The 17,456-nt window shown below is 44.5% G+C and overlaps 1 protein-coding gene and 1 long non-coding RNA gene across 6 annotated transcripts in view; both read left to right on the forward strand.

The window, feature by feature from the left end:
- YPEL2 (yippee like 2) overlaps positions 1-6,048 on the forward strand; it is a 61,643-nt gene extending 55,595 nt beyond the window's left edge. For all 5 annotated transcript variants that reach the window (XM_006138657.4, XM_025179220.2, XM_006138658.3 and 2 more), the window contains one exon: positions 717-6,048. In XM_006138657.4, coding sequence (XP_006138719.2) covers positions 717-806 — 90 coding nt within the window. In that variant the 3' untranslated portion in view covers positions 807-6,048. The remainder of the gene's footprint in view (positions 1-716) is intronic.
- An 89-nt stretch (positions 6,049-6,137) lies between these two features.
- The window catches only part of LOC142819245 (uncharacterized), an 84,390-nt gene continuing 73,071 nt past the window's right edge, over positions 6,138-17,456 (forward strand). The window contains exon 1 of the long non-coding RNA XR_012897048.1: positions 6,138-7,785. This is a non-coding gene — a long non-coding RNA (uncharacterized LOC142819245). The remainder of the gene's footprint in view (positions 7,786-17,456) is intronic.

The raw sequence follows: 17,456 nt of genomic DNA on the forward strand, positions 1-17,456 counted from the left end.
TTTCTCTATATTTTTGTTAGGCTCTAAGGTGCTACAGGACCACTCGTTTTTTTAAGTTACACACTAACGCAGCTGCTCCCCTGAGACTTTTGAATATTTTTCATGGCAGAGGTCATGTGAATAGTCACATGTTCACACTGCACCCTAGCTCCAGATGTCTGTCTGTCTGTCTGGGCTGATAGGCACACCCCCAGCTGTGGTATAGCTATGCTCTAGTTGCCTGCGTGGTTCTCAGGTTGTGTGTGGTCCATGGAGCACTTGCTGGTCTCCTTCAGAAAAATGGCTGGTCACACAGTCCTGATTTCTTGTCCTTGTTTCCAGGTGGTAAATCACATTAAGGACAGCTAAACATGAATTAGATGTATTCCTAATGTTTCTTTTTCATACAAGCAATTATTTTAGCTGCTCCTTGGGATGTTACGCAATGGGTAATGGAAATAGATTGAGAACCTCTTGTCTCACAGCAGGCAAGGAGAGGTTAAAGGACTTACTGAAGTCCAGACAGCAGAGACCAGTGCTGTGAGTAGGACCAGTGTCTAAGATTCCTGAAAACAAAAAAATTCCTGAAAGTTCCGTATTCTTTGGCCCAGAACGGAGAGTGGAATGCATGACTCCTGACTCCAGGACCCTGGTCTAATCACTAAACTGCCCTTTCTTTTCCATGCCTCTCAAGTTTCCCACAGACTCTACTTTCTCTGTCTGTTTTTTTTTCAAAGGAACATGCTTTCGAGAGCAGCCAGAAGTATAAAGAAGGCAAATACATCATTGAACTAGCTCACATGATCAAGGATAATGGCTGGGATTGAATGGGAGCAACCCAGCCAGCCAGTGTATAAGAGAATGCCATCCAAGTGAACATTATATCCAAGAGTGAGAGAGTGACTGAACGCTTGGTTCCATGCATTTAGAGGCTCTGCCATGTGGGAGCATCTTCACACCCTCGTCCATCTTTATTGGTGACTGGCCTCTAAATTTGTCTCTCTGTCTCTTTGCTTTTTATCTGTTTGTGAGTTGACCCTGGCTGCTTCTCTCTGTGTTCTGGCGTTGGCTAAGAGAATGCACCAAATGCCTGACAGCATTCCATGTTTATGAATGTCTAAGTACAAACTGAAGCTGGCTCTTTGGTGGCATTTTATCAGAGGGTCTCAGTGCGCGAGGGAGACCAGAGTTGTTTGGGCAGGAGGAGAGAAGAAGGGGGCTGGAGCAGAAGGGGAAATAAGTTGTAACACAACTGCTTTTCCTTAAAGTCCTGGTAACCAAGGCTTGAAACGATGGACAGAAATATACCTCATGGCTGCATCCTCTCTGAATCTCGAACCTGCGATTCCAGCGGCAGCGCTCCAGACTAAGCTGGCTGAGCACAAGTCGTAACCAAAAGCCTCCTTGCTAGCTAATTCCTGAAACGGATGTGCAATTCCATCTTTTGAAAGGGTGTTTCTTATTATTCCCTCAGTCCTCTTGTGAACGTCTTGATGTGGAGCTTGATGACTAAGGAGATTCCCCAAGCTCTCTCCTTCTGCTTCTCCCTCCTCCTGTTTTGTAGCAGATGGGCAAACCATCCCAGAGCATGGCTACAGTCCTCCACACTACTGGGGAAACAAAATTCTGACCCTGGGCAACTGAGAGAGGAGACAACAAATCATGTTGTGTAGAGGAGGCTGGTGCTTCAGATTAGAAGATATGACAGATATGCGAGGACACAGGCATGTCCTAGGGAAGTATGTAGAAGGGAAAGAGGTGCAGACAAACTGAGAAAAACAAGATGCCATCTTAGTTTTCCAGCCCTTACCATGTGCCGTTAGGGCAAAACGCAGGCAGTGTCATCGCACGAGATCCAGTCATCCTAATGTGCAATGGGAAAATGGCTTTAACAGGAATTTTTTTTTAAGATACTAAAATTTCAGACTCCACCCATCAGCTGCTCTCTTTGAATCCATCCGGGATGTGATGGAACAGTCAGTGGCTCTGGGGGTGGTGAGCACGTTTCACAGGTGGATAGTTCAAGCCCTGATCTATCCCGTCTATCTCGACTCCTGGTGTTTTAAAAGGCCTGTTTCGAAACTGAGCAATGGTTTAGGCCTCAGTTGTAGGGGGAGAAGAGATTTTGAAATCTAATTGCAATGGACAAGTCCTATTTTAAAAATGTTTTTCAATTTTAAATTAATTTTCATGGATCATCTTTGGTGGTGCATGAGAGGAGAAGAAAGTACATGAAAGAAGATGTTGCACACAGAAAGGACAGTGTGACACTTCCTCTACAGCAGCCCAGTCAGTATCTGGTGCAGTACAGAAGACTATTTAACTGAACTAGTATTATCCACCCGCGTGAATTCTTTTTGTTTGTGGAATTATTTCAAAGTAGGTTAATTCTCTGGGGGAAATCCTTCTCAATCCAGAGAGTGAAAAATCATGTGCAGGGATTCATAACTCCTTATTTAAACTGATCCTTCTGATGATTATAACCTAATATGTATCACCCTTTTCCAATATTCATATTAGCAGAGTTGGAAGGATTTCCAAATCACATTTGCTGGTGAATGGGGGGTGGGGAATGCAGCGAGAGAAAGGCTAATTAGAAGTGGGATTAGATTTCTGTGTGGCGTACCAGTGATTAAAACCAAACCTGAACAGCTAGTGTGAAAAGCAGCTCACCCGAACATGTGAAAAGTTGTTTTCTCACTAGAGAAGGGTTGCATACATGGCATTACTAGTCACATATGGTTGTTACCCAGAAGTGGGTGACACAATGGAGACTGTGTGTTACTCCTAGAAGGCATGAACTGAATGCCTGCCTTGGCCATTGTGTTAGGAGGTAGCTTCTACCTTTACTCAACCTGATGTGACCACTTCATCTTTGATTTCTGCTAGGCTCTATTTCCATCCTCTTCACTGCCTCCATCACCACTATTTTCAACAAAAAGAATTTCTCAGTACCCATTAGCTTGCTGACTCTGGCATTGGCCTTCTCTTCATTGGCCTTTTTGCTTTTGGCCAGTAAGGAGTCATTTGCGTTCTTTGAAAAGCTCTTCTCTTTCCCTAAAAACAGTCTTTCATGGGATCTGCTTGGAAATGGGAGAAGTAAGGGATAGCCCACAACAGATTGTGTGCAGATGGGAAGGGGGATACAGAGCCATACCTAGGTTCTGCTAGTGCTCCATGAGTGAGTATAACTTTATACACTACAGTGATCGTCAATAAAAAACCAAGACTTCTGTAATAACCCTCCTGTATTCAGTCTCAAATCCTGTACCATCACCACTGTAAATTACAATTTTTGCGAGATTAGTGTAGTACAATAATCTGTAAGTCATAAACATAAGGGTAGTTACCACCAAGTTGTCAGATGCGACCATTTTTATTCTTTGTGTATTTAAAACAAAAAGTAATGTCTCAGACGGCACCATGCAGTAACAATTTACATAAATTGAATTTTTTATGGCGACTAATGTACATATGAATACTTGTGGCCAGATCCTCAATTAATGTAAATCGGCCTGGCTTCCATGGTGCTACACCGTTTTAAATCATTCAGGATCTGGGCCCGGACTCTTAAATCCTGGCATGGAAAATGTGCACGTGTGCACATACACACAGAGAGTTGACTATAGGTTGATTTTTAGACACTGTATAAAGAGAAAAGTAAAAATAGCCTGCTAGACTCTTTTACTATTTGTCCTCCATTATGTGTCAGCTAAACCTAAAGTGCTTCTTATGATGTAAGGTCCACTGTTAACTCATCTGCGACCTGCTGTATTAAGACATATGATAGTGTTGGGAATTAAAAACAAAACAGTGATGAAATCTGTAGGCTAGAGGGTGGGTATTATAATCAGGGAATTATCAGTTGATTAGATGCAAAACAATATATTCAGAACACAGCCAAAGAACCATACCACTTCCCATTGGTCGAGTCAGTTAACTATACCCAGTTAGTTACATTGCAAGGCATGACCTTCGCTTCCAAAATGGCGTTGCAGTCCAGAGAGCCAGCATGTCCCAGCATGCAATGTCCAGCCCACAATGGAGCACAGCATACTGGGATTTGTAGTCTTTGTGGGCGGCAACCTCAGCAAAGATGAAAACAGCAAGTTTTGCTCCGTTTTTCTGTTTCCTCCCCCCACTTAGTTTCTAGCAAGCTACCACCAAGGCCTTGGACAATGCAAATTCTGAGCATCCCTGAGTTTACATCATACCCAGTGTACCCCAAAGCTAAACTTTGGTAGGTTTCAAATGTTTTGCTCAGGCAGATTATCTTGTGTGGAATTGTGACCCTATAATAAATATTCAGATGATAATATATACCGAACATAATAAGCATTACCTTGTGAAATATGCTTTTGTAAATAATATTTAATTTTTTTAAAAAAATAATATATTTGGTGCTGTTTTCTCAGAACCCATCCCTGAGAGCACTTTTTTTGTTTTGTTTTTAAATGATCCCGTTTCCTCTGTCTTAGTTTGAAAATATGCTTAAAGGGAAACAACAACCATAAATATATGCTGTTTTCCTGAGTTGCTATACTTTTCACGTGGACAAAGCAGAAAAGGGGAGCATAACCTCTCGTTCCATCCAGCAGAAATTACCTCCTCTATAGGCTGTTTCCAGGTTACAGAGGTTCTGAATTCAGGAGGGTACTGAAGTATGTGTGTAACTTGAAGCATGGGTATGCACATGGTTCAGTATTGTCTTCAGTCAGTTCCTGCGACCCCAGTCTTGCAGTTCGATCCACACTGGAAGATGTTAATTCCCACATGGGTCCTGTTACTGTCAGTGGGACTATGTGTAAGTACATAGATCTGCCTGAGTAGATCTGATGGCAGCAACTGGGCCCGAAATATTTCCTTGCGCCAGTATTGACTAGAATAAAATAGTGAAGGTTTAGAATGTGGATGTGAATTTGAGTTCCCACCTCAGAATCTTCATTTCCAGTTGCTTGGGGCAGTGGTTCTGATTCGCTCTGCAAATATTTTTGGACGTGGTTCCTGGTTTTCATTTTGTTTTAATATAAATAAACCAGGCTGCTACATAATGAATTAAAATAAAAGTTTACATCTCTGGCAGTACAATTCTTTCTCCTCTCCCCTTTGTCTTTTTCCTTTAGTTTTTATTTCATTGGTCATCTTGGTTATCTCAGAGTGAACCAACAGCACAAATCATTAGCCTGTGTTTTGCTGAGTGAGGAGCTGTTTGCAGTGCAGAGTAACTGTTGCGCACTCTTTTATTTTCTCTTTTTGGTGCACATATTTAAAGGTTAAAATAAAATCCAACAAACCCAACAAATGAAATCTGTGGCTTTTTGTGAGGATTAACTAAGAATTTTCTCTTAATGCATTTTCCTAATTCATATGTGAGTGAATTAATCATGCATTTCATTGCACTTCCTCACTTTGGAAGAAGCATCATGTTTCTATATGAACCAGTTCTTGGACAAGCGGCCCATTGGGTAAACAGATTAGAAATGCAATGCTCAGCTAACTAATAAGAGCTCTCCTTGCCAGGTAAGAAGCCTGATAAATGGAACATTCAGAAACAAACATGTTAAACACTGATTTGGAAGAATCCTGTATTAAAAGAACAAACAGGAAGGAGAAACAATCACCCTTAATATTAAAAACAACAAAATTGACATTTTAAATGCAAGCAGAATGATGTTCTGTAAGGTACAATCACAAATAAGCTATTCTCATGGTTACGAACTGTACACGTTCTTTGTTTTGTTTTTCAGAAGGAAATGGGAATGCTTTCCCATTGACAAAATTAAGAGACGATATTTCCAATACCAGCCTGTCTATTGATGCTCTTGTGTTTACAAACTGTGTAGATTTTTATTTCTTTGATTTGATTTAACTATTGTTGGCATATTCTTTCAGGTCATATTGCTTCGGTAATAAATGCAATTGTTTGTTTTTTAGATAATTTGTCTTCACCTCTTTGTGTCTTTGTACATTGTACATAGTTCTTCAGTATTAGAAGGAGGCGCACTGTTTGTCAGATTTACAATATGTGTTGGTGCTCATTTGAGAAAATAAAGTTTTCAAATATTAAAAGCATGGATCTACTTTTCTGTTTTCATCCCTAGGGCCACAAACAAAGTGGAAACTGACCAACAGGGACAGAATTCAGTTGACCTGTAAGTTTGAAAATACTGAAATCACAGAATTGTTTGTGACACAAATGGATCAGTCAAGGTCCGGGTCCCAAGAGTTTACAGTCTAATGCAGTGTTTCTTAAACTTTTTAAGACCGAGGAACACCAAACAATATTTTTTTTTTATGAGGAACACCAAGGACTTTTATTGAGCAAAAAAAAAAGGTCGGGGGAAAAGTTATTGAGCAAAAAAGGTCGCTTGCCCCTTTAAGGGTGGCCATTTTGAACTCTGTTGTTCTCCATGGCACAGCAGTGTACCAACGAACACAGTTTAAGAAACACTGGTCTAATGTGACAGAACAAAGAAAGGATGGGAGGGGAAGGAGGCGCAGAAAAATGATTTATCCCGGTATTGCACAAGTCTGGTATTCTGATTTTTTTTTTTAACCAGACAAAGAGCACAAATACCAGACTGTCCGGTAGAGTACCGGACACCTGGCAACCCTAGTCACATGGCTGGTTGCTGGCAGAGTCAGGATTAGAACTTAAGCATCCTGACTCTCACTGCCAGTTCACTATACCATCATTCTTATTTTTATTACATTATTGTGATGGTAGCAGCTTATAGGCCCTAAGCATGATCAAGACCTCTGTACAAACACAGAGGTAGATATAGTCCCTGTCCCAAAGAACGTGGGCTGCAGAGCTAGGGGCGGTCTCTCAGGCCATGGCCAAGTCACTTTTTGGCCATGGTAAACCTGAGCAGCGCGGCAACCCTATGTGCCAAGTCATGATGCCCCTTGGATTTGGAGGGTTTGGGTGAAAGGGAATCATGGATCAGTGGGGTCCATCTGTGTGTGGGGGTGGAATCTCTGCCTCCCCCCACCACCGCGTTTACATGGTGCTCCACAGCCCCTATGGAATAGTTGACATAAGACTCTGATCCTGGAATCAGATCAACACAGACTTCCACAGGGCCCCATCGAGGTGCAAGGGCCTTCCTGTGTGAGTCCCGATTCAAGGAGCAAGGCCCGGGATTGCAGCTTTCCATAACTTGTCCTTGTTTTATCTCCTCCTTGCTGTGAGGGAAGGGTTTTAACATCCTCCCCTTTTGCTTTCCAGTTCAAGTTGTTCGCAGGTGGCTATTCACTTTGCTCCTTTAGTAGAAATTAAAGGGAGGGGGAGGGAAAACTCTTGGAAGGTTTCTGCTCATGTGAGGTTTGTAAAATCCCCACCTACCCTTCTTTTTGATGAACAAATATCTACATTTCAGATCTGAACAACTTGGTTGTGTCTTTATCATATACTCAGGTACAGCCGATTTTTAGTTGGAAGAGCAAATATTTAACCAGCACAAAGTCACTAACTGCAGCGTGTCCTGCCTTTTCACATAGATTTCAGAAGTTTGTCATAGTCATTTCACCCTGTCACTCATCAAGCATTAGTGTAGTTAATGGGATTTGGTGAAACAAATGCCATGCTTTCCAAAAACCAGGAGGCAAATTCATTTGGGAAAATGCTTAGCCAGTGTTTCTCAACCGGGGTACATGTTGATGCATCAGGGGGTTCACTGACTGATCTAGATACTTGCCTCGTTTTCCAACAGGCTACATAAAAAGCACTAGCGGGAAGTCAGGACACACTAAAAATTCATACAATGACTTGTTTATACTGCTCTATGTACTAGACACTGACAGGTAAGTACAATATTTATATTCCAATTGATTTATAATTATAAGGTAAAAATGAAAACGGAAGCAATTTTTCAGTAATAGCATGCTGTGATAAAAATGTAAATGTTAAATCTGATTTTGTAAGCAAGTCATTTTTAGGTGGGGTGTAATTTCAGGGTACTCAAGACAAATCAGATTCCTGAAAGGGGTATGGTAGTCTAGAAAGGTTGAGAGCCCATTGGCTTAGAGCTTCCCAAATCTCTCTCTCTTTCTCTCTCTTTGTAAATAATTTTGGCTAAACTGAAGGGGGGCCCAATCTGACTGAAACAGGAATTTTGACTGAGGAAAGACTGCAGACTTGACAGTGGGAGAGGATCTGTAATTGGAACTAATTAATCTGATGTCCCTCTATTCTTCCCCTTCCCCTCCCGAAAGAGTGTAGCATCCTAGAGAATTCCTCAGTCTGTCAACCCTTGTAGTTCCCTGAAGTCAATGGAGCTATGACCGTTCACCCCAGCTGGGGGGTCTGACCCCTGGCGATGACATTCCTGACACCTGAAACTGCAGACAGCCCCTCCTCACTTCTGCATTGTGCCACCAAGTTTAGGGACAAGCACTTGAAGGGGCTCAAGGGTGAATTTTCTAATGTGCAGCACCCACAGCGAGGCCAGATTTTCGGCATCCAGCAGCTCCCAGCCTCAAATGAGTTGTGGGTTCTGAACCCTTCCTAAAATCCCAGCCAGGGTGGCCATTAGTGCTGGGCTGACATGGCCAAGAAAGCTCTTAGTGGCCTAATTCTGATGTCTCTAAGGATGAAAGCTTCTATATAAAAGTCATTGATTAACTCCCAAATCATTGATTTAATTAGGAGCTTGGTACCCAGGTAATCTGGAAAATCCCACCAAATAGCTGCGTTGTTAGGCCCGTAGGTGACTTGCCCAATGTCACACAGGAAATCTGTGCCAGGGCAGGAACTTGAACCCAGATTTCCTGAAGCCTAAAAGGGTGGTGCTGTAAACACTGGACATTCCTTCTCTCACCGTGATGTCACATGGCGCACATTTACCCCTGCAGGATCCGTGCTGCTGTGTAACTGCAAAATATGTGGGTGCTGCTCCTGAGAGCAGGATTCAAAAAAATGCAGCTCTCCCTTTTCTGCATCACCAGGAGGAGGCTGACCACTCAGGAAAGCTGCATTTTCTGTTAGGGAGACCATGAGTCACTAGATGATATTTATGCTTTTTGCAAATGAATCTCATTCTATGTATTCTTCCGCGAGGGGCCCGGATCCCAGTGCCTCCCAACTCTGCCGAGACTCCGATCGGGAGCCACTCTGTGCAGCATGAACCCATTTCTAATGTTCTCATCTAGAGCGGGATTTTGACCCCACCCTCGGCACAGTGTGCACAGAAGTAAGAGGATTTCACTGTGCTGCAGATCACTGCAGGGGGAAAGAGCAGCCTTCTGCGACCTGCTGCACGTCAGCCTGGGCTGCAAGGCAGGATACGAGCTATGCCTTTGGCCCCGGTCGCCAAGCTGGCTGGGTCTTGTCTACATGTTTAAAGCCGCAACACTGATGTGGACCAAACAGTGCACGGCAGCACATTCATATGTGTTAGAAATCAACCCTCCCCCACTGCCCTGTGTGTGCATTGTTGCATGATGTAGCCCTATGCTTGCAATAAGGGGGGAACCAGGAGGGGAGTTTGGTGAGCTCTTGAAGTGGCACCGTGAGGTGCCTGGCTCAGGACAGATTATAATGCCTCAGTCTAGGCCTGAGTAAATATTTGATCATGGGAGAACTAGGTCTTGTGAGGTGCTGGCTTCCCTCCACTCACAAGGATTTCAGTAGGTGGAATTCGGTGGGAACATGGGATCAGTGGCCTCTGGAGGGGTCAGATTGCCTGGCCTGGTTCGCATGACTTGTGATGTCAATGGGGTGTTGAATGTAAGGAAAACTGGTTTTATCTTGGGACCTCTAGTTCAAGTCTTTGTTCAGGCCCAGCTTTATGAGACACTTCCAGTCCACTCAGCCTCATTAGCTCTGGCACTACAATCGACAGGAACTTCTTTTCTTTCCCCCTCCCTTCTTTTTCTGTTCCACATTTTAGCTACGTCTACACCGCCAGCTTTTGTGGCAGAAAATATGCTAATGAGGGACTCATTTTCATGAGTCACAATCTCATTTGCATATTTTCTGCCTATCTGTTTTTGTGGTAGGGGCTTTTGCGCAAAAACAAGCAGTGTGGACATTTTCTTTCGTGCAAGATGGGTATACCTCCTTTTTTGAGGCATTAGGATCTTGTGCGAAAAGGGGGTTTTGCGCAAAAAGAAAATGTCCAAACTGCTTGCTTTTGCGCAAAAACCCTGCGCTCAAAAACAGATTGGCAGAAAATATGCAAATGAGATATTGACTCATGCAAACGAGTCCCTCGTTAGCATGTTTTCTGCCGCAAAAACTGGCAGTGTAGACGTAGCCTCTGATAGTTTCCTCCTTTTTTCTCTCTCTGTTCAAGCTCATCTGAGGAAGTGGGATTTGCCCACGAAAGCTCCGGATTCTATATTTGTTAGTCTCTAAGGGCATGTCTACACTGGAGGGTTATTTCGAAATAACTCCCCTTACTTCTAAATAACAAGGTGAGCATCCACACTACCAAACCTGTTATTTCCAAATAAGGGGCTGGCTTTTTTGAAATAGTGGCTCCTGCTTGTGAAGAGGAATAAGCTTATTTTGAAATAGTTATTTCGGGAGTTATTATATAGAAATAGCCTGGTAGTGCAGACATAGCTTAAGGTGCCGCGGGACTTCTTGTTTTTCAAGTTAGAGACTAACACGGCCACCCCTCTGAGATGGTTCAGAAAAGAGAGAGAAATATTGGCACTAGTGGGGACTTCATTGACTCTGGCAGGTGAGTTTGTTTGCTGACTTGCAGGATGGAGGGTGAACTGACACCGGAAGTGGAGTGACCCTGTTACAAACAGACTCAGATACTATAATATATCTCTTGGTGTCCCACTAAATCTTTTTCCCCCCGTTGCATTGATGTCGCCTTCCGTTTGGAATAAGGAGAGGAACTAAACCCTTTCCCTCTCCCCCAGTTGCATTGTTCAATTTTTTTTTTTTGCCATATAAATGACCTGGTGCAATGGTTTGTGTATTAGCCCCCCAGAGACAGAAAGCTGGGGGGCAAAACAGCCAATTAGAAAAAAAAAAACCATCTAGCACAAGAACGAGAGAGGAATCAATGTGTGTTTTGAGGCTGCTGTTTTCTTCCCAGCTGCTCTGAAGCGAGTAGTTCCCTAATGTACATAACTGGTCAGAGAACTGCTCGTTCCTCTCTGGCTCGTAGAGCAGGAGCAGCTATAAAAACTAATCCAAACACTGCACTATTCTCACACCTTATAGGCAGAAGATGGGACATCTGCTATTAGTAACAGCTGATTAATTTACAAGTGTTATTTTAATGGCTCCACAATGCCCATCCATACACACACACACACACTCTCGAAATAAAGTTAATGGTTTTGCTTAAATTGCCAAGAGCCAAGAAATTCAGACTTGAGTCTGACATGTTACTCTTAAAATGCTGTATTTTGTGAGATCATCTGCTGCAGCAGGAGGAAAGCATCTGTAGTTCTGCCTTTGTATATTTGCAGCAGAAGCTGAATTACAGAAGGGTCCTGTCCAATGTTCCTGCTAATCTTTTCCATCTGTGTACAGATTTGTTCCACCCATGTGCAGAATAAATTGTATGTGTCTTGAGTCATGTGTGAATGTGCACCACCAGGAGAAACAAAAACCCAGTTGTGGGTGCTTTGCTGGGCAGCATTGAAATCTCTCCTAAATTGCTTCACAAGTGCACGGCTTACAAGGAACACTGGTTATGTCCTTCACACTTGCAGCCTGAAGCAAAATATATCCTTTCCAAAATACCGGGCCCTGTCTGTATTAGGATTTTTTTCACTCATGAAGTCACAAGTTCCTGATGCTGTACCGTGATGTACCAAACTTGACCCAAGCTAAGCGACAAAAGTGCAAGTCCCATTTTACATGGGGATTGTGTCTGAGTTAGGGGGTTTTATTGATTAACCCACATCAGTGTTTTATACCAGTGCAAATTTCTGTAGTCTATAAAGGCCCCTGGTTTATTGCTTTGTTTAAACCTTGTAATGTAATTCTAGTTGATCTCATTAGCCATATAAATGCCCAGTCCTTGGGACTCTGATTTCTGGCTCCCAGCCTGGGGACGGCTGGTAGTCCAGGAAAGCTTTTTGGTGACACAGTAATAGCTCTTCCTTCTTTCCAGATGAGCAGGAGGTAAAATTAAAGATCAATAAGGTGACAAACTTTCCTTAGAAGGGACACAAAGCATACTACATTAAATATATCAATGCTTTCCCAACCATACATCCCTATGTGGGCAATTGCTGCAGTCGTCACAGGGATGGTATGTGTTTGTTACAGGGATGGTGTGTGGTTGCTAATGGGCGAGGTTATGTCCTGTAAAGATGTGGCACATGCTATGAGTAATAATTAGATTTTATCTAGTACATCTCATCAGTAAATTTCAAAGCAAGGCCAGTATCATTAGCCCCATTTTAGTGGTAGAAAAACTGAGGTACAGAGAGAGAGGCAGTGACATGGCCAAGGTCACTGAGCAGGGCAGTGGCAGAACCAAACCCAGAATCCGAGTCCTAGCCAACATGTTGCATCACCTCTCTGAAGAGTTGGAGAAGCTATACAGTTAGTATTGTCCTGTAATGCACTAGGCAGGATTCAACCACAGAACAAATCCTTGTTATTTAATGACTCGAGTAACACAAAAACAAGGAGTCCTGTGGCACTGTATGGGCATAAAGATGCATCTGACCAAGTGGGGTTTTGCCCACAAAAGCTGATGCCCAAATAAATCTGTTGGTCTTCAAGTTGCCACAGGACTCCTCGTTTTTACGGCTACCGACTAACACGGTGACCCCTCTGATATTTAATAACACAGATTCCTTGGGATTGTTGTCATGGAGTCCTGAGGCAGATTCCATTTCAAAGTATGAATGATGCTGAACAGCTTCTTTCAGGAAGTCTAGCCTGCTTCTGTCAGCTGCTTTCATCATTTTATTTGAATGTCTCTTAACAAGAGCAGAAACTAGTCAGGTATATCTCATCTCAAAAAAGATATTTTGGTATTGGAAAAGGTTGAGAAAAGGGCAACAAAAAAGAAGAGGGGGTTGGAATGGGAGCCATATGAAGAGAGATTAAAAAGACGGAGGCTTTTCATCTTAGAAAAGAGGAGACTAAGGGGGAAATATGAGAAATCTATACAATCATGACAAAGTGAATAATAAAAAGTTATTTACTTGTTTCCATAACACAAGAACTAGAGGTCACCAAATGAAATTAATGGGTAGCAGGTTTAAAACAAACAAAAGGAAGTTTTTCTTCACACAGCGCACAGTCAACCTGTGGAACTCCTTGCCAGAGGATGTTGTGAAGACCAGGACATTAACTGGGTTCAAAGAAGAACTAGATACATTCATGGAGGTTAGGTCCATCAGTGGCTATTAGCCAGGATGGGTAGAGATGGTGTCCCAGGCCTCTGTTTGTCAGAGACTGGAAATGGGTGACAGGGGAGGGATCACATGATGATTCCCCATTTCGTTCACTCCCTCTGGGGTGCCCAGCATTGGCCATTGTTGGCAGATAGGACACTGGGCTAGATGGACCTTTGGTCTGACTCAGTATGGCTGTTCTTATACCAATAGTACTGTATCAAATCAAATGGCCTTACAGCCTATATTCACTGCACTGATAAAATGCAGCCATCTCTGGAGGAGGGGCGGGGAGGAACCTGAGGGGAGTAGAGCATTCTGCACTAAGGGATAGAGGAGGAACTTGGATGAGGAACACTGAGGCAGACCCAGAAAAGTTCTCAGGGACCACTAATGTCCTTGCACGACTGTCAAGATCTTGCTTTCTGAGGAAGTAATTCCTACGGCAGTACTCCGGGGCGGAGCAAATAATCTGCACAACCCTCTAAGGAGGTAGGCTATAGTTAGAACAAATCTGTGACCCTCTACGAACCTCCAAAAGCGGCGAGGAGTCCTGTGGCACCTTATAGACTAACTGAAGTGTTGGAGCATAAGCTTTCGTGGGCAAAGACCCACTTCGTCAGATGCTCCAACACTTCAGTTAGTCTATAAGGTGCCACAGGACTTCTCGCCGCTTTTGCAGATTCAGACTAACACGGCGACCCCTCTGATACTTGACTCTATGAACCTCATGGCTCTTGGAACACAGGGCCACTGGAAATGCCATGGTAGCATCGGGAACAGATAGTAAATTCTCTAGGACACTGATTGTCTTATTCTTCTGTTTGTACAGTGCCTAGTACAGGGAGGTCCTGGTCCGGGATTGGGCTCCTAGGGGCTATAATAATAAAATAACTCAGAATCCCCTCTTAGAGCCACTACCACTTACCAAAAAGTCTCTCTAGTGACAAAGGTGCTAGAGCATCATTGAGCAGTTCTAACTTCATCTCTCAGTGGGCAGTGGCACATTCATTCACCCATTTGGCTCCTGTCTTGTGCTCCCCGCTTTCTCTCTATTGAACCATCCTCCTGGCTGTAGTCTTAGACTGGAAACACTTTGGCGCAGGCACCGTCTCTTACTGTTTTGCATGCCACCAGCACAGTGGCGGCCGGTCTTCTGGGTGTTATTGCAATTTAAATAACATACATGCAAGCCCATGTATAACAGTGGTATCCCCATTGTAGTGATGGGGAAACTGAGGCCTGGGTTGGGGAAAATGACTCCTCCCCTCCCCCCCGGTCACACAGCAGGTCGGTGGCAGAGCTGGGCATGGACTCGTGTGTCTTTACGCTAACCCGAGAGCCCCACTTGGCTGTGGGCTTGCCAGCCCATCTACCGGCTGCAGCACCTTTCCACTTTCCCTCGCCTTCCATCTGCAAAGAACCTGTAATTCTACCAGTCCGCTTGTATCACTGCATTTCCCTGACAACGGGGTGAAGAAACTCTCCCCAAGCACCCAGACTTCAAGCTGTTTCCATGGAGACAGAAGACACCGGTGCGCTAGCTCTGGTCCCCTTGCCAGCCAGAGAACATTGGATATTGAGATCCTGCGTCACCTTCCCCCCCCCTCCACCTTGTGGCTGAAAAACGAAAGGGTGGGAACACCAGCCCTCTCACTAGCTTCTGACCAGCCCTACCAGCGGCAACCATGGTCAGGCAGGGAGTTAAACATTCCTCCAAAGTCAGAGGAGCCGCCCGATGAGACTAAGGCCCCGTGTCTGGCTTTACCAGGCTCTGTCTCAGCCGGGGTGGAGATGCTCTGAGGAGGTTACAGGGGGAGCAAGGAAGGAGGTGGGCCTGTCCGGAGGGTTCTTAGGGAACGGAGGCTGCTGGCAGGGTTCAGGGAATCATAAAGGAAGTGTGGGGGGGGGGGGACGCTGGGCTAAGTTGGGATGTGGTTCATATGTCAGAGGGTCTTGAAGGGACTTGGGTACCTGAAAGAGCCCTGGAGGAAGCTACAGAGTTGTCCAGGAAGGCAGGTGGGAAAGGCTGTTCTGACATGCTGGGGAAACACTGGCCACAGAAAAAGGTAGGGGCGGGGGAGGAAGTGGGGAAGAGGCTGGTCATGCTGGAACATGCAGGAAGCCCTCAGCAAAGGAAGAGAAGCCGCAAGAAGGTTGGGGGGGAAAGCAGAAGTTGATGGAGAATATCTTATTGCCCTTATATAAATCCTTGGTATGCCCACGTCTTGAATACTGCGTACAGATGTAGTCTCCTCATCTCTAAAAAGATATACTGGCGTTAGAAAGGGGTCAGAGAAGGGCAACTAAAATGATTAGGGGTTTGGAATTGGTTCCGTATGAGGAGAGACTAGGACTTTTCAGCTTGGAAAAGAGGAGACTAAGGGGGGAAATGACAGAGGTCTATAAAATCATGAGCAGTGTGGAGAAAGTGAATAAGGAAAAGTTATTTACTTGTTCCCATAATATAAGAACTAGGGGCCACCAAATGAAATTAATGGGCAGCAGGTTTTAAACAAATAAAAGGAAGTTCTTCACATAGCGCATAGTCAATCTGTGGAACTTCTTGCCTAAGGAGGTTGCGAAGGCTAGAACTATAACAGGGTGTAAAAGAGAACTAGATAAATTCATGAAGGTTAAGTCCATTAATGGCTATTAGCCAGGATGGGTGAGGAATGGTGTCCCTAGCCTCTGTTTGTCAGAGGGTGGAGATGGAGGACAGGAGAGAGATCGCTTGATCATTACCTGTTCAGTTCACTCCCTCTGGGGCATTTGGTATTGGCTACTGTTGGCAGACAGGATACTGAGCTGGATGGCCCTTTGGTCTGACCCAGTCTGGCCATTCTTCTGTTCTTATGGGGATATCTAATAGAGCCCTCTGGCTGCAGAGGTGTTGGGCAGGAGGAAAGGCCCTGACAACAAAGGGAAGCAAAGCAGGACCCCTTCTCTGGGTGTCTTATACAGTTACCACGGTTGGTCTTATCTAGCACCTAGGAGCCCAGTAACGAGCCAAAACCCTGTGGCATTAGGCTCAGTGCAAATCCAGAACAAAAAGACAGTCCCTTTCCCAAAGTGCTTAGTGCAGGACGCGACTGCAGTCAAATCAGCTGAGGTTAGGAGAAATGTCTCTTGTCCAGCTTGACAACCACACCCATCATAAGCAGAAATGGATTCAAGTCCAAACTCGATCAAGCTCTGGGAAGGCTCAGCTCATGTCTGGCCTTTGTAATTCAGGCCCAGCTCTTTCTAAACTTAAGCAGAGCCCTTCGTACCCATGACTTCCCCCTCCTGGAAGAGCAAGACGAACCGCACTCTATAAACCAACCCACTGTGCATCTCCCTGTGAGTGCCTGTGGCCACGTGTGCATCGGATTCACAGAGCTGGGACAAGCCAGTTGTGAGAATGAGCTATCACAGCTGCAGGGCAAAGAGATGTCCACCAGCAAAGGCAAGGGGAGACGCCAAGAAAGAGAAAGGAAAAGAGAGGGATTTCTTTGCGGTCATCTCATGTGGACCAGAAGCGAAGTTCGTGACGGTGGAAGGAAACAGAGATCAGCATTCATGGCTGAACATACCTGGCTTTTAACAGAAGAAGAAGGCACCCTGTGTGAGTTTTAAAAAGACTATAATTTAGAGCAATTCTTTTGAATAATGGAAAGGCCGTGTTCCTCTCTAACACACACACACAGTTGCATTTTTATGAGTCATCCCTCTCAGTAGGTGATAACACAACCTGCCAACTTTCTCAGCTGATTTAATGCTGCTAACTGAAAGGCCAAAACCGCTTCTGTGGTGCTCGATGAGCATTCTAAAATGTATCTGATTCTTGCTGACCTCAGTGCTAAAATCCATTTGCAACCGTAGTTGATTAGATTTAGAGCATCAGTCTATTTTAGCTTGTTTGGAAAGTGCTGATGCAATGGTTCCACCCCCCCCCCCCCCCCCCGCCACTGAAAATGACATGGAATTCTCTTTTGCCCTCTGCACAGAGGTCTTCCTGGGCCAGTAGACTGCTTAGGTGTGCTTGCCTGGACTCTCCATCGGAATGCATAGGGGCCTACCGGTAAGTCCTTTGACTCTGGCATGTGAGCAAGAGGCCCTTTACAGAGCGAGGGGCCTAACCCTGCAAGGCACTGAATATCCTGCAC

The sequence above is a fragment of the Pelodiscus sinensis genome, chromosome 21, assembly GCF_049634645.1.
Source record: "Pelodiscus sinensis isolate JC-2024 chromosome 21, ASM4963464v1, whole genome shotgun sequence".
In the NCBI taxonomy this organism is placed as follows: domain Eukaryota; kingdom Metazoa; phylum Chordata; order Testudines; family Trionychidae; genus Pelodiscus; species Pelodiscus sinensis.